This window comes from Pongo abelii, chromosome 10 (assembly GCF_028885655.2).
Source record: "Pongo abelii isolate AG06213 chromosome 10, NHGRI_mPonAbe1-v2.0_pri, whole genome shotgun sequence".
NCBI classification, from domain to species: Eukaryota; Metazoa; Chordata; class Mammalia; order Primates; family Hominidae; genus Pongo; species Pongo abelii.
Window position 1 is genome coordinate 108,531,695 of NC_071995.2, and position 25,692 is coordinate 108,557,386.

Consider the following 25,692-nt stretch of genomic DNA (forward strand, 5'->3'; position numbering starts at 1 on the left):
CAGAGGTCTGGAGGTGTGAGGCAGCCTGGCTGGAAGGAGGGCCAGGGGGAGCCGTGAGAGAGATGAGGTGTGGTGGGCAAAGAGGGCTGGGCTCCACGCCGGGGCCAGAGAGGTTTTAAGGGCAAGGAGGGGGATTTGACCGTCTTGGTTACAGATGATGGGGATGATGCAGGAGTTGGAGGTGGTGGTCTCCTCCCCACTTCCCTCCTAGGACACCCCACCACCCCACCACATGCCCCCAGTGGCAGGACACAGGGTTCCTGGGAGAATGGGCAGTGAGTTGGGGGAACTGGGGGTGCAGAGAGAAAAAAGTCCCTCTTCTTTAAGTGAAGAGCATCTCTCAAGCTGCCTGTAGCCCTCCAGAAGCAAGGAATGGGAGGATGCAGGCAGCTGCCCTGGCGAAGCTGAGCCAAAGCTGAGGCCTACACTTGGACACCATCACACCCTGAAAACCCCCGCACCCTGAGCTCAGTCAGGTGACCCCTCCCAGCTCCCAGAACTGCCTGGCATCCACCATAAGAGCACGCTGACAACCAGAGCCCCGCTGGGAAGGGAGCTGATGGGGTCCCAGGAGGCTCCAGAATAGGCGACCTGCCCCTTCCCCAACAATTGCAGCCCCCAACCCACCCTTTTTCAACTGCAAAGCATGTGGGATGTATGGCCCAAGGGGCATTAGGGCACCTAGAGAAGGGCTGGACTTCTGGACCCCTGGCACCCAGTAAAAGGCTGGAGATAGGGCTGGGCATGGCCAGGACTCTGGAAGAAAGTGACCTGGGAGTACCCATAGGGATCATGGAGCCACTGTTACAGGCCAGAGAGGGTCATTAGCCCAGCCGAGGTCACACAGCGTGTGCTGGGAGGTAAGGAGGTTCCAGGCTTCCAGCCCAGGTTTCCACAGGGCACCAGCCTCTGACCTCCCTCCTTACTGGCCTGGGTGCAGCCAAGCTCAGTGGTGAGGGGGTAAGTGCACCCAGCCACTCCCTGCCTGGCAGGCCACTGCCCGCTGTGGCTTGGGTTTCCCATTTGTGGAGGGAGAAGTCTTGGACTGGCTTTCTCCGGATCTCCCTCCTTTCCCTCAACCCCTATGTCAGAGTGGCGAGAGATGGACTCTGCCCTGGAGCAGGGGCCACAGAAAGAGGCTAGGCCAGGGTGAGGGAGGTTGCCACAGGCCTCTTACCTTCCAGGTTGCACACGACTGTGAGTCCTCGTAGACCACCTGAGTGTGCGTGAGAGGGTGCCTGTAAGTGCAGAGGAACATGTCATACAGCAAACACATATGTACATAGGTGAGTGTATACCAGGGTGTGTGTGCACACCCAGCCCTCCCTGTCCACATGCACAGCGTGTCCTCCAGGGCTGGTGTCCAAGGCTGTGGTGATGGCGGGCCCGAGTCAGGCCTGCTCCCGCCACCTGCTTACGTCCCAAGTCCCCGAGGAGAGGAGCAGCACTGCCTTCCTGCAGTCAGGGACTTTCATCCCTGCAATAAGCCCCACTTCATTCCCTTCTTAAACTGTATAATTTCTGCCTGATTGTAATGGCCTATTTTAAAATTACCAGAAATCAAAGCCGGGAAGTGGATACTGCAGCTTTTATTGCGTCTCTGTGTTAAGGCTGGTGACTGGGGAGGGGGCGGTGAGAATCACCTCCCCTCCCCTCCATCCCCCACTTTCTCTCTCTCTCTCTCTCTCGCTCTTTTTTTTTTTTTTCTTGAGACAGTAATAGGAGAAAATTGGTTTTGAAACTGAATAAAAGTCCCTTTCAGAGGAAATCATTTCTTTCAGGGTACCTTTGCTGAAAGTAAAATAGGGCATAATGAAAGGTGGTTACGCGATTGTCTTTCATTTGCCGAGAGGCCAGGACAGACGGGAGGCTGCAACCGTCTCCGGGAAATACAAGATTGGAATAATTGCACCGTAACAAGGAGCTTGTTGTGAAATTAGTATCTTAAGAAAGTAGTGAAAAAAGGCTTTTCCTCATGAATACTTCATTATTAGAAGAAAGCGGCAGAATTTAGGACTCCAGACACCTGTTTAGTATTAAATAACTTCCCTTTCTTCCCGTTCAACACCCCCTCTGCTTTCTTCTTCTTTTTTAAAACCAACATAAAGATTGAGGTGACCCTGCTTGGCTGCTAAGGACTGGGGGAGGTCAGGAGGTGGTAGGGATAGGGTGCCCGGGTAGATGGACATCAGGGGTGTCCGGGGTTGAGCTCACCCTGAGACCTGCCTTCTCCTTAGCAAGAAGGGAGGAAGGGACCTCTAGGTAAGCTCCCACCGCCACCCTCCCATGGGGCCCTCACAGGCAGGCCCACTCTGACCCTGCCAGTCAGGGGCTTTGGGCTCTCAGGAATGTGCCTGGGCCTCCTGAAACATTCTCTGCAGGAGAGTGGGTTTGGGGAAGCTGAAGGCAAGTGTTTGTGTGAATGTCAGGCTCTGGCTGTTGGGGAAGGTACCACACGGACCTGTGTGCAGCCACATCTGAGCTGCTGCCCTGCAGGGCACAGGCCTCTGCCCTTCCCATTCAGGGTAAGGAGCTCAGGCAGCGACAGGGATCTCGGGTCAGGGCAGCCTTGATGGCCCATTGGGGCTGGGCTCAGGGTGCAGCATGGATCAAGGTTCGAGAGCCCCTCGTTCTCCCAGGGACGCCATCCTGACATCTCCCCTCCAGGGGGGCTGTGAGGATACCCTGGGCAGGAGACAGACCAGTACTTCAGTAACCTGGGACACCCATGTACCCACTGGCATTTCCCGAGCACCCCTCTGTGTAGATGCCCAAGGTGACCAGGTGGGGTCTTCAGGCTGACTTGCTACAGGGGGCCACCACCAGCCAGAAGGACAGCCTGCTGCGGGGCACGGAGGGAGTGAGGATCTCACCCAGTTGGGGGCATCAGGGCAGGCCCCAGAGCAGGTGATCCAGATGCCAGGCAGGGCCAGGGCATGACTGATCCATCAGTCCGGCCCCCACTCAAGAGCCCTGGATTCTGTCCCTTCCCGTGAGGCCACAGATGGGCCTCTTGATGCCTCAGGCCTTGGTCCCCTCATTGGTCGAATAAGGGAAATGGGTGTCTGCTTTGAGAGTCTCTGATGTTCTTCAGGGTTGCAGGGAGACTCCCAGGGGGGAATGGTGGGAGGCGAACACGGAGCAGCCCCCAAGTGACAGAGCACTCCATCTTCCTCCTGCAGGGACCCTGCCGCAGAGCGCGCCCCACTGGGGACCCCCAGCTCAGCCATGCTGGCCTGTCTGCAGAGGACCCAGAACCCCCCGGGCCAACACCTGGCCTGCCCAAGCAAGAGCCTGGAGCTGCGGAAGTGTGAGTAGGACGCCTCCCCAGCCTTTGCAGGGCAGGTCGTGGGCAGAGAACACCATTCACCCCCTAGGATGTCCACCCGCCATGGCCCTGTCGGAAAGTCTCTATGCTCTCTTAGGCCCCCAGGCCTTGGCCCCGGCTGTGCTGCCTTCATGGTCTCCCTCCCCAAAATGACACCCACTCCTTTGTCTGGCCGGCTCCTGTGGAGCAAGACTCTCAACTCTGGCTTGACCTCCTTCCCAGCAGCCTCTTCTGACCACTACCATCACCATGCCCCAACCCCACCTCTGCAACTTCACCACCATTATCTCGCCATGTCTGTCTCCCTTACCACCATTAAAGTAGGATGACATGGAAGCAAAAAATAGAATGGGGGCCCCGCTTGAGGCCCATGAGCTGTGTGGTCTTGGGTGTTTCCTTCCCTCTCTGGCCTTGCTTTTTCACTGGGAGCTAGACCTGGTGACCAGGGGTCTGTTCTCACTATCTAGGACCAAGATCCCAAATGCTCTGATTTGGTTATTTTTAGCTATCATAATTTCTTTTTTAATGAAGTACTTAGAAATGGAGATTTGCATTAAAATATGGATTTCTAGTATCTCTTGAAAAAAACAAAAACAGAGGCTCTGGTAACATAGGCCTGTGTGCCTGTACTGCAGCTACAGTTAGAGCTGAATGACTTCCTCTTTTAAAGGGATGCCCATCTCCAGGTCACCGCAGTCCCCACCCCTCCCTATTGCTTCTGTCCTATAGCCCAGGATCCGTTGCCATTTAGCATGATGCTTACAATGTGAAAATATTTTTTTTCTTTTAAATATTTATCTTTAGACAAGGGAACATATTCATGTTATCTAACACTTGGAGGAAGGAAGGGGTATATAGACAAAAGCCTCCCTCTGGGCCAGCCACCCGCTTCCCTCGCAGAGGGAGTCCATGTCGTCAGCTTCCTGGGTGTCCTTCCAGATGTTTTATGTGCGCCCCAGCAAATATGTGTGGACACGCATATTTTACACACTATCCTGCACCTCACTGTTTCACTTTGTAATCTATTCTATATGTCAGCTTCTAAAGAGCTTCCTCATTCTTTCGTCACATAGTTTTCTCTAGCAGGGGTGGCCCATAATTTATTTGGCCAGTCCTCTATTTAGACTGTAACTGACCTGTTGCCGTTACAAGCAGTGCAGCGGTAAACCCTGGATGTGTCACGAGGATGTGGATAAAACTGCAGGGTACATTTCTGGAAATGGAAATACCGGATCAAACGGATGTGTGTTTGGCATTTTGATAGCTGTGGTCTGATGGACATCTTTAGATGGTGTATATGTGGACACCTCACATTGTGGTGTGAGAGGGTCTGTTCCCCACCCCTCACCATCACAACATCATATCACACTTTTAGGTTTTGCTCACCTGGGCAATGACAATAGGATCACAATGTGGGTTTTGTTTTGTTTTGTTTAGGGAGACAAGGTCTAGCTTGTTGCCCAGGCTACTCTCAAACTCCTGGCCTCACGCCATCCTCCTGCCTCTGCTTCCTGATCAGCTGGGATTACAGGTGTGAGCCACTGCACCTGGCTACAGTGTAGTTTTAACCTAGTTTTATATGAATGAGGTTGAGTGTCTTTTCGTGTCTGTGCCATTTGTTTTTCCTTTGACTAATCTACTTATCTCCTTGGCTCCTTTTTTTTTTTTTTTTTTTAGTTGGGTGGTGGTTTTTGTTCTTACTGATTTGTAGGAGCTATTTGTATATGATGGAATCAGACCTCTGTCTGTGCTATGAATTGAAGATGTTTTCCCCAAGTTGGTTTTTGTTTTTGATTCTGCCATGGAGGAATTTTGTTTGGAAAGTAAGACTTATCAGTATTTCCTTTTATGGCATTTGGATTTTGTTTCATACTTGGAAAGTCCTTCCTCAGGCTGAGATTATTATTTTTTAATTCCCCCAGGTTTCTTACAGATATTTGATGGTTTTTAAGAAATGTATGAGGCCGGGCACAGTGGCTTATGCCTGTAATCCTATCACTTTGGGAGGTCAAGGCAGGTGGATCACCTGAGGTCAGGAGTTTGAGACCAGCCTGGCCAACATAGTGAAAACTCAACTCTACTAAAAATACAAAAATTAGCCAGGCATGGTGGCACATGTCTGTAATCCCAGCTGCTCAGGAGGCTAAGGCAGGAGAATTGCTTGAACCCAGGAGGCAGAGGTTGCAGTGAGCCAAGATAGCGCCACTGCACTCCAGCCTGGGTAAAGAGTGAGACTCGGTCTCAAAAAAACAAACAAACAAAATGTATGATCTCTATATGACTTACAGTTTATTGGGTACGAAGTGTGAGGTATGGATCCAAATACATTCAAGTATTAGTGCAGTGCTGTTTTAATTATTATGTTGTTTAAAAATTTTAGCCTTATTGAAATATAATTCATATACCATTCACCAATTTGGAGTGTACAATTCAATGATTTTTAGTATATTCATAGAATTGTGCAGCCATCACCACAGTCAATTTTAGAACATTTTCATCACCTCGAGAAGAAAACCGACACCCATCAGCAGTCACCTCATCTCTCCCCACCAACCTCCTCCCCTTTCTCTACAATTTCCCTATTCTGTACTAGTGACTGGCGTCTTTCACTTAGAATAACATAAGTTCATCCGTGTTGCAGCATGTGTATATCCAGGTCAAGTAGCCCTTATCAGCAATGCTTGAGACCAAAGTGTTTTGAATTTTGGAAAATCTCATTATACCAGTTGAGCATCCCAAATCACAAAATCCGAAATGCTCCAATGAGCATTTCCTTTGAATGCCATGTCAGCACTCAAAAAGTTGCAGATTTGGGAATACTTTGGATTTTAGATTTGGGGTGCTCAATCTGTAATACTTTTTATTTTTTTGAGACAGTCTCGCTCTGTTTCCCAGGCTGGAGTGCAATGGCACGATCTTGGCTCACTGCAGCCTCCGCCTCCCAGGTTCAAGTGATTCTCCTGCCTCAGCCTCCTGAATAGCTGGGATTATAGGCACGCGCTACCACACCTGGCTAATTTTTATATTTTTTAGTGGAGATGGGTTTTCACCATGTTGGCCAGGCTGGCCTTGAACTCCTGACCTCAGGTGATTCACCTGCCTTAGCCTCTCAAAGTGGTAGGATTACAGTCATGAGCCACCGTGCCCAGCCCTGTAGTACATTTTAGTATTTGGTAGAGGTTGTTGCTCCTTGTTCTCCTCCTCTACCCAAATTTCCTTGGCTCTTTTATTATTTTCTTGTCTGAACTATAGAATCAATTTATCTAGGTCAAAACAAAAATCCTATTTGTGCTTCTACCGGGATTGCATTACATTTACAGATGAATTTAGGAAGAAATGACACTTTTATGACACTGCCTTTCCCACCAAAACATGATACAGTTCTCTTTCATGTCTCTCAGGAATGTTTTAACATTTGCCTGGTTGAAATCTTCCACATTGTTTGGTTAAGTTTATTTCTGGATAGTTTAGCTTTTTTAGCTAGTCTTTTCTTCCACAAAGGAAGGTTGCTTATATGAAGGCTGTTAACTTCTGCCACCTTACTGAATTCTTTTATTGTTCCTAACAGTTTTTCACTTTAGGCGCTTGGGTTTTCGAGTTATACTATCATATGATTTACAAATGATAAATTTACCCCCTATTTTATTTTATACCTTAATTTCTTTATTTTATTTAATAGTTGGCTACTATTTCTGGAACAATGAAACAATAATAGTGGTGATAATAGACATTCTTGCTTTGTAGCTTCTAGATTTCCCCATTAAGCAAATGCTGGCTTTGGGGCAGATAGTTTATCAGGTTAAATAAGTATCCATCTATTCCTGTTTTGTTGAGGATTTTAAAAATCAAGAATGGAAGTTGAACTTTGCCAAAAGACTTTTCAGTGTTTATGATCACATTTTTTCCCATCGGTGAATTAATATGAATAATAGATTTCTTAATATTGAACTATCCTTGCATTCAAGATTAAACCCCAGTTGGTCATGGTAAATATTTCTTTATAATATACTGCTGGATTGAATTTGTTATTTAGGATTTTTGCCTCAGTCTCATCAAAGAGATTGTTCTTTGGTTTTCTTTCTTTTTTTTTTTTAGGGGGAACAATTTTGGTTGGGTTTTGCTATGTTACACTGACATCATGAAGAAAATAGAGGCTTTCCTTCTTTCTCTTTGAACAGTTTAAATAGACATGGAATTATCTGTTCGTAAAAGTTTGGTTGATCCTCCATGAAACTGTTTGGGCTAGTGCAGTTATTTGGGGTGAGTGGGTAGCTCTTTGAAAATGCTATTTCTTCCCTAATAATTAGTTTGATTGTTTGTTCTACTCTTTTTGAATGACTTTGGTAAATTATGTTTCTCTAGAAAAGTATCCATTTTATCCAGGTCTTCAGATTGATTTGCATTAGTTTGAACTAAATAATTTTTACAACTCTTAAGTGGTGAGTTCACCCTTATTTCTTATATTGTATATTTTGTGCTCTTTTTCCTGTTTTTCTTCATTAGGTTAGTTAGCTAATGATACTGTCTATCCCCTTTCCCCAAAGAGTCATCTTTAGGATTTATTTATTAGTAATTATTCTTTTCTGGTTTCTAACTCATTAATTTATGCTTTTATCTTTATTAAAACCTTCCTTCTGCTTTTAGTTTTTTTCCCTTAGAGAGTTACATTTTTACATTAATCTTTTTTAAAAAAGGAGAAATTCAGGGTACAAAGTCTCTGAGCACTTCTGAGCTATATGTAGTATTTTCATTATTATTATTTTCTAGATATTTTAAATTTTAACCTAAGACTCATTTGAATCCCATGCATCCACACAAGTAGTAGGTGTTTTGTGTGTGTTTGTTTGTTGTTTGTTTCGGGATGGAGTTTCACTCTTGTTGCCCAGGCTGGAGTGCAATGGTGCGATCTCGGCTTACCATAACCTCCACCTCCTGGGTTCAAGTGATTCTTCTGCCTCAGCCTCCTGAGTAGCCGGGATTACAGGCATGCGCCACCACGCCTGGCTAATTTTGTATTTTTAGTAGAGACGGGGTTTCTCCATGTAGGTCAGGCTGGTCTCCAACTCCCAGCCTCAGGTGATTTGCCCACCTCAGCCTTCCAAAGTACTGGGATTATGGGCGTGAGCCACCACGCCCAGCCTTGTGTTTTACTTCTAGGGTGGTGGTAGTGTTTTTTATGATCAGAGAATCTTGTCTACTATTTCTACTTTTTAGGAGTTTTTTGAAGCTTTCTTTGTGATATAACCTATGGTAATTGTTGTGAGCTTTGTGTATTTTTTTATGGGGACTTAAAAAGGTGTTCACTTTGTTTTCAGGATTCAGTTTGGTGTATACCAATTTTATCTCCCATTAATTAGGCTATTAGGTTTTCTATATCCTTACTTACCTGTCATGGATAGAGAAAGGAACTAGACACCTACTGCTAACATGTTCCTGTCTATGTCTTCTTGTAGCACCTCTTTGGCTTTTGGATAGCGATGCAATGTTATTTAATGCATAGATATTAATAATCTTAAATCTTCATAGTGAATTATATCCTAAGAGATAAAATTGAATCCAGGCCAAAAAGTCCAGGATTCAGTTTTATCTGTTAAAATGGTACTCTCTGCCTTTTAAATTCACATTTTTCTTAAAGCCTTTGCCAATCCTTGTATTTCAACCTTTCTGAATTACTTTGTTTGGATGTGACTCATATACTATAGAGTTGGATTAAGCTTTGTGATCCAGTCTGAATGCCCTTTTTTTCTTTTAATAGAGTTTAGCCCATTTACATTTATTGATATGACACGTCTGGTCTTAGTTCAGTCATTTGTGCTTTATTTAAGTTGTCCTAAAAAGTCTTTCACTGTGTGATTTGTGTTCTCTGCTTTGTTTTGTTTACCTACTAATCATAAGGAAGGTTGGTGGCCTTGTTCTAGTGGTATAACTATTCCTTAATTCTCTATTTCTTTAGAATAGTATCTGTTATTTTCCCTAAGAGGCATAAAATGATGAAATTGGTAGATTTTCTCTCTCCACAACATTTTCTTAGAGTTCACTTCATATTTTCAAAACTCTATTGTCTAACACCAATTTTAGTGATATCTTTTGATTCCGGCTATTAAAGATGAGGATATCAGGCTCGGCACAGTGGCTTATGCCTGCAATCCCAGCACTTTGGGAGGCCAAGGTGGGAGGATCACTTGAAGCCAGGAGTTTGACATAAAGACTAGGATATCAGTCTACTTATAATCCTGTCCCCTTCTTTCCTCCTTCCTTTCTCGTTTGTTATTAGCGATGCTATTACTGTATTCTCAGGGCTTATAATATAGCATTTGGTATGTCACCACAATCCCCACATTTGTTTCTTTAATAAGAATAGTGCTCACTACCAAATCTTTTGCCTTGGTTCACCCATTGTCTGAAGTTGGTCCTCTAGTATATTCCTTAAGAAGGCCTCATGTGAACAATACTCCTGGAGTTTCCGCACATTCAGAATGGTCTCTCTATTGCCTTTCTACTTGAGTGGGTTTAAAAAAAACCAAGTTCCTGGTTCACTTTGTTTGCTTGAGGATTTTGTAGGTTTTGTTCTACCGTCTTCTAATATTGCATGTTGCCATGGAGAAGCTGAGGGCTGATTTTCCCCCATCTATTTGATTTCGATCTTTCCATATCTTTCATGTCCAGTTACTTGACAAGGATGTGTCTTGGAGTTGACCATAGAGAGTCTATTTTCCCTGGAACACAGTATTGTGCCCTTTCAGCATGCAGATCCGAGGCTTGTATTTTAGTTTCCTTCCTTGGGGACTCCAGTTAAGCACATATTGGCTATCTTTCACCTATCTTCCCTATGTACCTTTTTCTGATTAGACCTTTCTGACTCGTTTTACGTTGCTCACTTTTTTCCCTATGTTTTCTGCACCTCTTTTTTTTTCTCCTGTGCTCATTCTATTTCCCCCTTTACTTGGGCAGTATGCTTTTTTTTTCTTTTCTTCTGCTCTTGTATATCTTCTTTGTGTTTTTGCTTTATAGAAACAACTGCTTACTAAATTTTTTCATTCTTGATGAAATACTTGTCTATGATCTTCATCTCTTCTGTGACTATATCCTTCTGATGGGAGGTGTTTTTGGCCAACCATGAATTTACTTATGCTTTGCCTTGCTTTCATTTTTTAGTATATTTTTTATTAGGTCCTATGCTGGTTCAATTTAGATTATTTTTATTAGGTCCTATGCTGGTTCAATTTAGATTACTAGGAGGAAATCTGTTTTTCCCAGTCCATTTGCAGGAGGTTCAGGTTGGGGAAAAGCCAGGGCCATGTCCTGAGCTAACTAAAAATTTCCATACAACCCAGAGTTTCCTATGTGTGCTTATTGATCCTCTTTTTCCTCAGACCGAGGTTCCTGAAAATATGGTTTGTAGCCCCACCTATTTTTCTCTTCTAAACCAAGTAGGTCTAAGGGAAGAGCCTGTCACCAGCTGACAAACCCCTACTTTCACTGCTTCAAATAAGGGGTTTAGATTTTGTACTCAGGGCGTGCCCCTCACTTTTGGAAAGTGTTCGCTGCTGACTTTGAAATCTGCAGGAGTGGCCCTTTTTTCTGCTTCTTAGCCCTACTTGATCTCTGCTACTATTGGCAGCCTGTTCTTTTTTGTTTAGGGGTTTAGCAGCTACACTGTATTCCACTGCAGGAATAAAAAAAATGGTAACATTTAACCAGCCCTTCCCTGATGGACATTTAGGTTGTTTCTAGTCTCTCACTATTCTAAACATTCCTGTAATGAACATCTTTGTACACGTGCATCTGTGCAAAAAAAAATTCCAGGCTGGACTGTCTCAAAGGGTCTGTGCCTTTTAACCTTTGATTGCTACTGTCCAGCTGTCAAGACTCCCTGCCCTCTGCTACCAGATGGCTAGAGGAGGGGCTGGGCCTGATGACCTGGGCTGGCCCTTCCTTCCCGCTCCAAAGCCGGAACAGGAGAGTGTGGATGGTCACCAAGGACATCCTGCTTCCCCCGCCCATTCAGATCCTTTGACATCTCTTCACTTATTGGAAAAGACAGTGACTGCCTGTAATTGAAGAGCACGGGAAACAGGAAGGCAGGAAGAGAGATAAGCAGCTAATTGAATTGGGTGCCCTGCTGCTGCCAATCAGTGCCTGGACGCTAAGCCAAGGAGGCTTCTGCCCTTTCCTCCTAGGCATGGTTCTTGGGTGATAGGGCACAGATCTCTCCTCTTGTCCCTGTTGCCCCTGGGCAGAACCAGGACAGGAAGGGCTTTGTGACCAGACCTGGGGCCATGCTGTGTTTTCAGCCAAGAGAGAAAGGTCTCGACCAGGCTATGGGCAACATGACCTTGGACGAGTGGTTCAGCCTCTCAAGGCTTCTGTTCTCCTCCCTCTGTAAAACAAGGGCTCAGATGAGGTGGACCTAAGAAGCCACCCAGCTCTGGCCCTCTGTGATGATAACATCAAAAGCTTGGTTGAGGGGGACGAGGTGGTCCAGTCTGAGATCCCTGTCTCCCTTTTCCTGTAAAACAGGGATCAGAGTAGCTTGTGATGAGGTCTGGCTGTATGCTGAGAAATGGCCAGGGAACCAGAAAGAGCCACAGTTCACTTCTTTGGGATCCAAGGTCAGATGGGCCAGAGGAGGTGGGTTGCAATGAGCTGTGGGTCCAGGAGTTGGGGTGGCAGGCTGTCGTGGCCTATCCTAGGTGACTGGAAAAAGTGACCTGCAGAAAAACAAAGGAACCTGCCTACCCCTGGGCCAGCAGCCTGTGGATCTCAACTGCTCAGGGCCTTCCCCACTAATTAATAAATATTTGACTTTCCCATTATGGAGTTAATATGCAAACTTTGAGTCACACGCTGCTGAAAATACAGGCTGTGCAGAAGCCCCAGAGAGGCACCATGGGGGCCGGTGGTGAGGTGGGGGTACTCAGGGACTGGGCCTCATCCCTGTCCAAGGGTCCAAGGAGGGTGGAGCCAAGGCAGCTGTCCCAGGAGGCAGACATGAGCACCCACCCTCCTCAGCTGGACTTTGGGTAAGTGATGTGGCCTCTCTGTCCCCCAGGCTGCTCTTCTGTGGCTGAGGGTAGCATGCCCACACTGCCCCATCCCCATGAACCCCTAGGGCACAGGCTTTGGGACTGTCTAGGGGTCAAATACAGGCTGTGCCCTGATGGGGGTGTGTATGTATGGTCTTGGACAAGTTAGTGACTCTGCCTTGGTTTCCTCTGCTGTGACATGGAGATAGGAATGGAAGGAGAGGACCCCGCAGGGCCTTAGCAGCTGACCCAGATACCTCACCTGCCCCCATCCCAGGGGCGGGAGCCTCTCCTACAATATCCATACCCACAAGGGGACAAGAAACTCCACCACCCATATTGCTCGTGATAGATGAGAAGCTTTGAAGGGCTTGTCGTCCAAGAGGATCAGGGAGCAGCTCTTCCCCAATTCCCACCCTCACCCCACCCCCGCCCTACAGACCCTCAGGACACTGACAGGCTGGGGCTACTGCCTAAGTGAACCGCTGCCCACCAGCATTCCTGCAGGTGCCACTGCTTCCACTGATGCTAATAAAAGACGGAAGAAACAAAGCGATTTAAAATTCCAATGAAATTAAAAATAAATCTAGGGCCGCACAGCAGATTCAGTTACGTAGCTGTTGCTGAGTGCAGCCTGAGGGACGGAAGGAAGGTCTGGGGCCGCCTCTGCCGCAGGTACCAAGCCTGCAAGAGGACAGAGGCTCAGAGATGAAGGGCCAGGAGCAGGCCAGATAGATCTCATCGCTGTTTAGGATTTAACAACTAAAAATAAGCTCTGAGCCAACTAGGAAGGAAGTCAGCCTCTTTCATTTACCAGAGTCCAACCATGATCCACTACAAACAAACTTGAGGCTTGATAAAATCAGAGGGAGACAAAGATCCGAATCACTGCTTGTCCACACACTGCAGAGAGGCTGTGGCCAGCACAGGTAAGCTAGGACAAGTAAATTAAAAGGTAGTATAAGGATTAGAAAGGAGTAAAATTATCTGCATAGGAAAACCCAAGAGCCCAGTTGCAGTAGTCCCAGCTACTCAGGAGGAGTCCAAGAGATCAGCCTGGCCAACATATTGAGACCCTGTCTCTAAAAAAAAAGAAAACCCAAGAGAATAAGACTTTAGCAACATAAGATCAACATACAAATGCAACCGTACTCCTTGACAGCAGAGGTTGGCAAACATTTTCTGCAAAGAGCAGATATTTTCAGCTTTGCGGGCCATACAGTTTCTTTTGTAATTTATTAACACTCCGGTTCTTGCAGGACTACAGCCACAGACATACGTAAATGAATGGGTGTTCCAATAAGACTTTATTTACAAAAGCAGGCAGCAGGCCAGATTTGGCCCACAGGCAGTAGTTTGGGACTCTTTTTTTTTTTGAAACAGGGTCTTGCTCTGTTACCCTGACTGGTGGGCAGTGGCATGGTCATGGCTCGCTACAGCCTCGACCTCCTGGGCTCCGGTAATACACCTACCTCAGCCTCCTGAATAGCTGGGACTACAAGCTCATGCCACCATGATCGGAAAATTTTTTAATTTTTAGTAGGGATGGGGTCTCACTATGTTACCCAGGCTGGTCTTGAACTCCTGCCTCAAGTGGTCCTCCTGCCTCAGCCTCCCAAAGCACTGGAATTACAGGCATGAGCCACTGCGCCTAGCCTGTCCATTTTTAAATTCAGCAATTTGTCTTTTTATTAAGTTGTAAAACTTCTTCATATAGTCTAGATACAAGTCCCATATCAGGCGCATGATCTGCAAATATTTTCTCCCATTCTGGAGTTGTCTTCACTTTCTTTGTGGTATCCTTTGAAGCACAAAAGTTTTGAATTTTGATGATGTCACAATGTCTTTGGTCACTTGTATTTTGGTGTTTTTGTCTAAGAAGGCTTTGCATAACCCAAGGTCATGAAGATATACACTCCTGTGTTTTAAGAGTTTTCTGATTTTAGCTCTTCCATTTAGGTCTGTAATTCTTCTCTTTTTTTTTGAGACAGAGTTTCCCTCTTGTTGCCCAGGCTGGAGTGTAATGGCACAATCTTGGCTCACCGCACCCTCTGCCTCCCAAGTTCAAGCGATTCTCCTGCCTCAGCCTCTCGAGTAGCTGGGATTGCAGGCATGCGCCACCATGCCCAGCTAATTTTGTATTTTTAGTACAGACAGGGTTTCTCCATGTTGGTCAGGCTGGTCTCGAACTCACGACCTCAGGTGATCAGCCCGCCTCAGCCTCCCAAAGTGTTGGGATTACAGGTGTGAGCCACCGCACCCAGCCTGTAATTCATTTTAAGTTTTGTGTACATCATGAGGAAAGGATCCAACTTCATTCTTTTGCATATCAATACCTAGCTGTCCCAACACCATTTGTTGAAGAGACCAATCTTTCTCCTATTGAGTTGTTTTGGCTCCCTTGTGAAAATCAATTGACCATAAATATAAGGGTTTATTTATGGATTTTCTGTTCCATTGATCTGCATGTCCATCTTTATGCCAATACCACATTGTCTTGATTCCTGCAGCTTTGTATTAAGTTTTGAAATCAGAAAGTGTAAATCCTCCAACTTTGTCCTCCTCCTTCAAGACTGTTTTGGCTATTCTGAGTCCCATGAAGTTTAGTCTCAGCTTGTCAAGTTCTGCAAAGAAGCCAGCTGAGGTTTTGACAGAGGTTTGCATTGGATTTATAGATGAACTTAGGGAATATTGCCATCTTATTATTGTCTTCCAATCCACGAACACAGGGTGTCTTTCCATTTATTTTTCTTTCAACAATGTTTTATAGTTTACAGATTTTGAGTTTTGCTCTTTTGTTAAATTTATTCCTCAGTCTTCTTTTTGATGCTGTTGTAATTGGAATTTTCTTGATTTTTGGATTGTTCATTGTGAATAAATAGAAACAGTTGATTTTTGTATATTGATCTTGTATCCTGCAACCTTGCTGAACTTCTTTATTCTAATAGTTTTTTAGTGAATTTCTTAGGATATCCTGTATACAAGATAATGTCATCTGTGACTAGAGATGGTTTTACTTCTTTCTAATATGAATGCTTTTTTTTTTTTTTTTTTTTTGTCTAATTGCTCTAGCTAAAACTTTTAGTACAATGTTGAATAGGAGTGGAAAGATACTTTGTCTTATTCCTGATTGTAGAGGGAAAGCATTCAGTCTTTTACCATGAAGTATGATGTTAACTATGTAGTTTTCATAGTTTTTTGAGTATTTTTATCATGAAGGATATTGATTTGGCAAATGCTCTGTGTCTACTGGGATGAACATGTGGTAGTTGTCCTTCTGTCAATATGGTATTAATATTAATTGATTTTTGGATGTTGAACCAACCTTGCATTCCTGGGATAAGTCCCACTTGGTCATGGTATATAATCCTTTTTCTAAGTGGCTGGATTTAGTTTGCTAGTATTTTGTTGGTTTTTGCATCTATATTCATAATGGCTATATGGTCTATAGTTTTTTTGTGTGTAATATCTTTGCCTGGTTTTAGAATTAGGGTAATACTGGCCTTACAGAATTCATCTGGAAGTGTTCTCTCTTTTTTTTTATGGAAGAGGTTGTGAATAATTAATTCTTATTTAAATGCTTGGTAGAATTCACCTATGAGGCCATCTAGGTCTGGGCTTTTCATTGTGGGTAGTGTTTTGATTGCTAGTTCAATCTCTTTACTTGTTATAGGTCTGTTCAGATTTTCAATTTCTCAAGTTAGTCTTGGTAGTTGATGTCTTTCTAGGAATTTATCCATTTCCTCTAAGTTATGAAACTCTGACAAAAGGGGCAAATGGCCTTTATGGAGAAGATAAGTTTATTCAGTGGTATTTTTTAAAGACCTAAATAAACTTAGAAATATGTCATGCATATAGACAGAGATTCAAATGGAAGAAATTCATTCCCTACATCTTGAGCATTTATGTGTGTGTAACTCAAAAGCTGACTTAATTGATAAAAACAAAGGGACCAAAAATGGCCAAGGCACTTTTGAGAAAGAAGTATCAGGGTTGGGGAAGGGGCTTGTCCTGTTACAGCTTAAAGTTGAGACAGTGGGATCAGCACAAGGACCAGGAGACAAAGCAGGGGTTGCAGATCACTGGGGAGACATATGCCATGCTGGGACAAGTGGTTATCCACAGGGAATAAGTGACAGAGGAGCCCTACCTCACACCGTACCCAAAAAGGAATCCCAGGCAGACTAGAAATCTAACTGTGGAAAACAAAACCATATCATTCTTCGAAGAAAATGATGGAGAATATAATCCCCAGGATAGAAAGGATTTCCAAAATGAGAGAAAAAAAAGACAAGCCACAAGTTGAGAGTGGGTGTCTGCAACACTTATAATGGACCAGTGTCCAGAATAGAGAGCCACGGATGTGGCTGCAGAAAGACTGATGGGAACAGGCAGGGAGCCAGGGGTGGGGAGGGGGCGGGACAGGTAGGTGAGTCAGAACAACAGGTGTATGGCTGGAGACAGACAGGAGTAGGTCTATTTCTGGAGAAGGCGAGAGAGGAGGCCGGGCTGAAGGCAAAAGGACAGGCAGCAACATCAGGACAAGACAGGAAACACAGACAAATCTGGGGCCCTGGGTGCAGGCAGAGAGTAAGGTGTGGGCTCCCAAAGACAGAGCCCAGCTAGGGAGTGGGCAAGGGAAACTGAGGCACATGAGAGCATCAAGAAAGTCAGGCTGGAGAGGGATTAAAGTGTCCCCAGCCCCACCAGCAGGGCCACTTTGGCCGCTCCAGGGCTGTGGGGTGTGGAAGGTGTGTGTGGATAAATGTGTGCGTGGAGCACCTGACTCTCTTTGTATGTTGAGGGTGTCCCTGAACGTCTGGGCACACATTGTGAGCATCTCAGCACATGTATGTAGCTTGCGTGTGTGCACATGTTAGAGAACGAGAGGCAGGGTCCTCTGTACAGGGCCCCTTGTTCGCTGCTACCCTCCACTGCCAGTTCCGGCCCAGAAAGAGCTAGAAGGAAGGTGGCCAGCCTTTTCTGAGCATCTGTACCAGGCTGACTGACATGCATTGTGTCATTTCATCTCCATTCCCCTGCCCTCATGGGAAACAGACATCAGGAGAGCTGCAGTCACTTCCCTGAGGTTCCCTGGCTGGTCACTGGGATGCGTGGATTCACACCTGTGGCTGACCTCAGGGGCCCTCAGGCTACCACCCTAGTCATTGGGCTGGGGCAGGGTCCCTGTGACAGCCAGGAAGGTATGGAGCAGCCACTCCTGCCCCTCCCATAGAGGCTGGAGAACAGCTGTGTCTGCCCTAGCCCAGCCGCCATCCCTGCCCCCCTTCCTGGGCGACCTCATTAGGGATTCTGCCTCTGCCACCAGCTAATTAGTGTCACGTTAATTGAGCATTCAGGAGGCTGCCACCTCCAAGGGCAGAGTGTGGCAGCGAAGGGGAATGCAGATGTGGAGCTGCTCCCCCCGGCAAGCTGGGGCCAGGCCCTGTGCCAGGGACCCCTTCCATCCTAGAGAAGCCCTGGACACCCCTTGCTCTCCCACTTCAACACAGATAATACCCTGAGCCCTAACAAAGGAGGCAGTAGACAAAGCGTGCAACGGCTTGAGAAAGAAACGACACTGGGTGAACACCTACTGTGTGCTAGCACACCTTTCACTCTCCCTTCTCTTATGGGAAGGCGAGAATTTGCTCCATTCTACCGTCCAGAAAGCTGAGGTCCACCAAGGGAACCCCTTCTCCAGGGGCATGCCCAGTGAAGCAGTAGGAACCTAGGACCGCAGGGGGATCCAGGAGGTAGCTCTGGTGCCAGCAGAACCCACCTCCAAGCCTCCTGTCTGCCACTCCCGGCTCCTTGGACAGGTGACTTGCCCTCTCCAAGCCTCAGCTGCTTATCTGTCAAATGGGGGCAGCCCCAGAATGCACCCCACAGGATGGTGAGGGCTGAAGAACACACGCCTCTCCCTGGACCCAGCCTGGCCCTGCCTGGCTCACTCTGCAGTAGGCCCTGTGGTGCAGTGTTGCAGTCCAAGCTCCCCGCTGCTCCATGGTCCCTCTGGCACATCCCCAACCCACTCCGCCTGTCCTGCCCCCTCCTCAGCTTCTGGAAGGCCCGCTCTTGTGTCTCCCTTTAGCAACATTAAATCCCACTCAAAGGGCTGGTTTTAATTGGCTTAATATACTCGTTAATAACCACATCTATTTAACACACCTGTAAAAGGCCCATAACATTAACTTAATGGCAGCGGCAGCTCGTCCAGCACTTCCAGCCCAGCCAGCCTTTTAAATTTCCTGACAAGTCTTTAATGGGGGCCGCAGCAGGCAGAGGCAGAGTGGGGGAAGGAGTGGCCCCAGTACACAGTGGGGAGCACCCTGGCTTCTGCATGTTTGAGCCCAGGTGCTGCCTGGCGGCTGCCCTTGCAACCTCCCAAAGGCCTGGGAGCAGGATTCTTTGGCCTTGGAGCCGCCATCCATGGTACGCTTTCCAAGCACCCTCGGTGGTGGCAGCTGCAATTATTTAGATGTCAGGGTGGTGAGAAAAAACAGGATCTGCCCTAGAAGGTCTCCAAATCTAGCCCAGGAGTAAAGTAGACCGACAGCTACAGCATGGGGGTCCTACGAGGACACGTCAGGGGCTGCCTGGCTGGGGGACACCTCGGCTGAGACCTAAGGGTCAGGAGAGCCAGTGGGCCCGGGGTATGTAGGCAACCCCTCTTATTGCATTTACCCAGCACAGAACGCAAGCTCCTACTGTGTACCATGCACCAGTGCATGGTGGAATGCTGGGTGGAGGCCGTCCCTGCCTCATGGACAGCACCCCCCCACACACATTTCACCACTTTGGATCAGGTGCTGTGACCCTTCGCATAGGGGTGTGGGGTAGGGGAAACACATACAGACCCGGAGAGCAGTCTGTCGAGGTGGTCAGCACGGGGAGGCAGTGCTTCAGTTAGACCCTAAAGGACCAGTGAGGCTTCGGTTATGGAGGAAAGAGGGCACATCAGTGTGAGACAATGGGCCCGAGCCACAGTACCAACGCTGCCCAGTGACTGAGAGCAGGAGCCAGGGGGATGGAGGACCTGGGCTCAAATCCTGGCTCACAAATCCTCTCTCGGCCACCAGTGGTCTCAAACTGGCAGCCTGTGGGCCACATCCCGCCCACCTGGTGTGTGGTTGGCCCTGCTGGGTATTTGAATGCTGCTTAAATGTGAACATTCTCTGGTCAGGACACACCTCCCTGCCCACCTCAGTCCCTGCCATCTGTCCTCTCTAGGCATTTGTTTGTGACCCCCGCTTGACGCTCTACTCCTTGAACGTCTGACCTTCTCTTCTGAAGCACGGGGCTGCCACAAGGACTGCGGAAGGGCAAGGCCATGAGAGTTTGGCACAATGCCTGGCCTGGCGGGAATAGTGAACAGAGGGTGGCATATGAGAGGAAGCTGGGGACACCGTGTGTGGCTCCAGGGGCCTGTGGGAAGGAGGCCTGGGCCAGGTGGCCAGGGCCTTGAATGCCACCCTGAGCAGCTCAGACTCACACAAGCGGGAGCTCAGTGGAGGGGGTTACAGAAAGAGGCAGCTGGGAGCTTGGAGGCAGTGGAGGGGACTCCGATGAAGTCATCAACCCCACAACCATGCCCCTACTGAGGGTAGGCACTGAGCTAAGCTGGCTCTTAACACCTCTCACAGAACCTCCCAGGTCAGCAGCAGCATTCACCCATTTCACACAAGGGAAAATGAAAGCTCAGAAAGGGACAGTGGTGTGGCAGAGCTGGGACTTGAACCAGATCTGTGGCTCAGAGTCCACGTTCCACCTGCAGCCCCACCCCCAGATGCTGTAAGGCTGCCCTCCAGGCCTCTATGCTCTTCCCAGAAGCAGACACTGCCTCACCAAGGCGGGTGGGGAGCCAGAAGCGGCCACGGGAGTAAGAGGAGCTTTGATGCAGCTGCCAAGGGCACTACCCCAGGCTCCAGGCAGGACCCGAGGAGGACAGGGAGCTGTGTGCCCCTCCCCACATCCTAAATCAATACTCAGTCACTGGCTGCTGGCAATTATAGAAAAGCACAGAGGAGTAAAATCCCCCTGCCATCCCATAACCCGGGCCCTCTTCCCAGGCAGGCTGCTGTCAGCATTTGGGGCTTGTTCCTTCACACCTTGGTTCTACCTCCTTGCAGAGAGAAGGAGAGAGCCTGCAAGGGTGTAGTAAGTTACAGGCATGTGGGAGCCGCCTCTTTCCATGTGCCTGCCCCGTCCATATCCCCCACATCTCCAGGGCCTCTCGAACCTCATGTTTAAGGCCCAGCAAGTCCCATTGCTTCTGAGGGCCCCTGGGTGTGGGTACTCTGCCTGGAGCCAGCAGTTGGGCAGATCCCAGGGCTTCCTTTGGCCCCTTTCCAGCCAGCAGCCTGAGGGGTCATAGGAAGACCTGAGTCAGATCTCTCTTCTCGGCTCAGAACCTTCCAACATGGAGGAAACCCCCAGGTCCTGGCAGTGGCCCTGAAGCCTGCCGGTTTGCAGTGCACTCCCACCTCTCCAGCCTGCCAGCCTGTCTTCCCCACCCCACCCCAACTGCTTCCCCAGCTGCGCCAGGTCCCAGGTCCCATGCACTCACCAGCCCCCCAAGACTACCTTCCATCAGCCATCCACATGGCTCCTTTGCCCACCTCCCTCCAATCTGTACTCCAAAGCCACATTATCAGAGGAGGCTTCTTTGCTGACCACCCTGTCCAAGCTAGGTGCCCCTCCATCTCGCCACTCATAGTCCCATGCCCTGCTGTTCTGGTTACTGTAGCTGTGTGGTAACCCCAAAACCAGCAGTGCCAAACAGCCACTTATGCTCAGGAATAGGGGCCGGGCACAATGGGGAGGGTGCAGCTGCCCTGTGATGTCCTGGTGATGGTAGGGGCCACGGAAATCTTCTGAAGACCTGCATGCTCACATGTTAGGCCTCAGCTTCCTTAGAATGCAGTGGCCATGTTCCAAGGATGGAGGTCCCAAGAGAACATATTCCAGGTGGAAGCCACATTGCCTCTTACAACCCAGCCATGAGAGTCACACGGCGCCACTTCCGTGGCATCCTATTTGATAGAATGGAGTCATGAAGCCACAGGCCCCCTCCCCACCATCCTTGCCACTGCTGAGAAGCCTGCCCCAGCCCACTGGCTCACCCACTTCCTTCATGTAAGACCTTTTCCTGTCATTACATTTACCAAAACGGGACTGTGCAATTGCACTAAACACTCGCAGCTGGGCCCACTTTCAAGGGAGAGTCTGGAGCCTTCACCAAGCTGGGGTCAGGGCCCCAAGTAGTCTGGGACCCCAAGCCACCTCCATTGCTACTCTAGTGGAACAGGTTGGGTTTGAGGCACCCACAGGTGGGCTCAGGAAAGTCCTTCAGGGAACAAGATGTAAAGGAGGAGCTGCAAACCCAAAGGCTTCCAGGGGCCACCAGGGCACTGTGGCCAGGCCAGGCTTCAGACAGGGACTCCAGTGACCTGGAGGCTCATGCCCCACCTGAAGGCACTCACATTCGAAGCACGTTGAAGCACTGAGCAGCTCCCCCAAGCCCATCTCTAAGAGGGACTGGGGCTCAGGGCCACCAGCTGGAAGTTGCTAAGTGCCAGGCAGAAGCCCAGGACAGGTGTGAGAGCTGCCTCCCTGGGTGGCCTCTGATGGGTGGCCTCCCTGCCTCCTTGAACCTCTAGGCTGACTCTGTGGTCCCTCCTCAGGACTGTCCTCCTCCTGATTCTAGAGAAGAAGAGGGCCTCATGAAGACCCTGGCTTCGCCCTGCCTCAAGGTGGAGGTAGGGTGAAGACAGCCTGGAAAGCAGACAGACTGGGCCTGAATCTCAGCTCCACCCTTTGTTGATTGCATGCTCTCGGGAAACTCTGAGCTTCCACTTCCTCCTCTGTACAGCGGGACCTGCATGAGTCACCTACTGCTGTGTGACAAGTAAAACTCAGTGGCTTAAGGCAGCAACAGTCAGTTAATATCTCTCATGGTTTCTGTGGCTTAGGAAGTTGGGAGCAGCTTGGCTGAGTGGTTCTGCTCAGGGTCTGTCATAAGGTTGCAGTCAGGATATTGGCCAGGGCTGCACTCTCATCCGAAGGCCTGACTGGGGCTGGAGGATCTGCTTCCAAGAAGTCTCACATGGTCTTCTTGGCTGAAGGCTGCAGTTCATGGCCACAGGGGCCTCTTTCTCCATGGGCTGCTTCAGTGTCCTGACACAACAGTGGCTTCCCCCAGAGCAAGTGGTCTGAGAGAGCGAGTGAGGAGGAAGCCACAACTACTTTTATGACTGAGCCCTGGAAGCCCTATATTTTCACTTCCAGAGTATCACACTAGTTATACAGGTCAGTCCTGTTTGGTGTGGGTCCCAGGGACTGGACAAGGGCATGAATACCAGGAGGTATAAAAATCATTGGTGTGAGTGGCAGATCATGGAGGCCAGCTGCCAAATGTCCTAACTTGTCTGTTTCCTCATCAGTAAAACGGGGACCATCTCCCACCTCTAGGTTGTTGGGGCCTCCAAATGAGAGTCGTCAAGAAAAGCCATGGAGGCTGGGTGCCGTGGCATCTCAAAGTGCTGACCTGTAGTCCCAGCACTTTGAGACACCAAGGTGGGAGGGTCACTTGAGCCCATGAGTTCAAGACCAGCCTGGGCAACATAGTGAGACCCGATCTCTACAAAAAATACAAAAATTAGTCAGGTGTAGTGGCACACCCTTGTAGTTCCAGCTACTTGGGAGACTGAGGCTACAGTGAGCTATGATTGTGCCACTGCATCCCTGAGTGAGACCCTGTCTTCAGAAAAAAAAAGAAAAAGAAAAAAAGCCATGGCCATGGAGCCTAGCACATACCAGACGCTCACCAAAATGAGCTTCTGTATTATGGCACTTTCTGTGGAATGGCAGAGGGACCAGGTCACCCTCAGTGAGCCCTGTTGACCACTTGGGGGCAAAATGCCCCTTCTTTCAGTGAATGGGGACTAGGAACAGGCACTCTTTTTTTTTTCTTCTTCTTCTTAAGGTTTTAAACACCAATTTATTCCATCCATTAGATAGATTTTGTAGATTTAATCATTTTCACAGTTGGTGGCTCATTGGATACTCAAGATAAACTCCAAATGAAAGTATAATGGTGAGGACAAATGAGTTTTCACACCACAATGGCAGAAACTTGCTTGGGAAGAGAGTTTAAGAGGAACAAAAATACATACAGATATAATTTTTTTTTCCTCGGCAGCTGCTTTTGCTGACTCCAGTAGGTTACCACAGTTAATTTCACCAGTTTTGTTCATCTGTAAAATTGCATAAAAGTGACATTTTTGTGCTCATTATAGCAACTGCTGATTTATGGCTGGTAAATGAAGAGCTGGTCCCTTTTTTGCGGGACTCTCCGAGTGGTGCTAAGTGCCCATGAAATTGCTTGTATAATGTAGTTTAAATCCAATCTCGGAGAAAGATTCCCCCGTTGGCCAAAATGACATTTCCATTCTCCACACCGAGTTTATTTTAGGCCACTTAGGAGGAGGCTGCTCCGGGCAGAATCGGGATGGGGGTCCACGGCTGGGTCCACTTGCCCAGCCTCAGTGAGGCCAGATGGACGGAGAGCCACCTACTTCTTCACTCCCTGCTGCCCTGGCCAGGTCAGACCACACCCTTCACCCCAGGGCAGAGGCAAATAAGCCAACCTAAGCTCATTTGCCTAGGCCCATAGGCCTGCCCATGCCTTACCCTGCTTAAAACCTCCCATGGCTGCCCAGTGCCCCAGGTCGGGGCTTCTCCCCGTTGGCCCTGCTGACAATTGGGACTGGACCCTTCTCTGTGGCAGAGCTGTCCTATGCATTGTAGGATGTTTGCTGGCATCCCGGGCCATGACCCACCCGATGCCAATAACACCTCTACCCCTAGCTGTGACAGCCAAACATGTCTCTACACACAGCCAGAGTGCCCCGTGCAGTGAGAGCCGCTGTCCTGCAGTGAAGAGGCCCTCCCGGCCGGCCACCTCTCTCGGGCTTCTCTCTGCAAGCCTGCCCCGGGCTCCCTCTCTCCTCCCGAGTCATTTACAGTTCCCACCCGGACTACTTCTCTGCCTCAGGGCCTTTGCCTGGGCTGTTTACTCTGCCTGAAATCTGTTCCTCCCTCCCTTTTCACCCCTTCTACCAGTGGCCCAGGACTTAACCAGGATACAGTTCCTTTTGGAAAGCTATCTCTGGACCCCCATGTCCCGCCGCCACCTGTTCCTCTCCATCCCATTTCACTTGGATTGGTTGTGAGCCCACGAGGGTGTCAGGGACAATGCTTTAGAAGGATGGGACATGGCCTGCAGCCTTCTGATCAGTGGGGAGGTAGCAGGGTCTGCACTCTATCCCCAGCTGCCATGCCAGTCCCACCTGTGCCCGTCAGAAGGGTGGCATGAGTCCCCTGCCCCTTTTCTGGGAGGGCCCTTTCTCTGGGCAGACGGGGAAGGTAGTAATACTCACGCTCACAGAACACCAGCTTTTGTTAACGCCATCTACCGCACATGACCCGTCAAACCCTCCCAGCCACCTTGGGAAGTAGTTTAGCAGCAGCATCACCCCATTTGACAGATGAGGAAGCAGAGGCTGAGTGGTGAAGCTCCTCTCCCAAGCCCCCCTGAAAGTAATGAGCTCCAAGCACCTGTCATGTACCTCACCCACTACTGAGCCCCCTGGCGCCTCCATTCCTTGAGGCTACCTTGGAGACCTGGCGTGATCATGACCCCCATTCTACAGGTGGGAAAACTGAGGCTCAGCTGGGCAAACTACATGCCCAGGGCCATTCGATCTGCCTCATGGAACTCCACCACCACCACTCTCCACACCCCCTCAGCCCTGGGAAAGCCGTGGGCTGCCCTTGGGAATGTCTCAGGACCAGGGAGGGGCTATGGATGGGGGCAGGAGTCTGCCCGCCATGGCCCTCCTTCCCCATGGCAGGGCCAGTTGTGTCCACTTACAGTGGGGACAGTCAGCCTGTAGCACAGAGCGTACCCTTCAGCCCCATGCAGGCGGCTCGCTAAAAAGGCAGCAGCAGCCATGCTGGCCTTTCAGGTGAACGGTAGACTCAAGGAGGGGCCAGGAAGCAAGAGGCAGCAGCTCGCCGTGGCGCTAAGCCCCATCTGCCATGTTCACGTAATAGCACGCTTAACCAGCCCATGAGGTGGGCAGGGGGTCATCATCCCATTTCACAGGTGAGGAAGGGAGGCACAGGGAGGATAAAAGGGTTAGAAGGAAGGAATGTCCCCCAGAGTGGTGACAGAATGAAAGATGACACCAAGCACTGGCAGGTTGTGGGGCTACTGGAACTCCTGTGCTCTGCGGGTGGGAGTGTAGCCTGGCATGGTCTCACGGATGAACG

The 25,692-nt window shown here is 48.7% G+C and overlaps 1 protein-coding gene across 4 annotated transcripts in view; it reads left to right on the forward strand.

The window, feature by feature from the left end:
- FAM222A (family with sequence similarity 222 member A) overlaps positions 1-25,692 on the forward strand; it is a 56,881-nt gene that overhangs the window by 26,953 nt on the left and 4,236 nt on the right. For 3 of the 4 annotated variants that reach the window (XM_054528210.2, XM_024256859.3, XM_054528208.2), the window contains one exon: positions 3,183-3,310. The exons of the other annotated variant lie outside the window; for it this stretch is intronic. In XM_054528210.2, coding sequence (XP_054384185.1) covers positions 3,229-3,310 — 82 coding nt within the window. In that variant the 5' untranslated portion in view covers positions 3,183-3,228. The remainder of the gene's footprint in view (positions 1-3,182; positions 3,311-25,692) is intronic. 4 annotated transcript variants of the gene reach the window in all.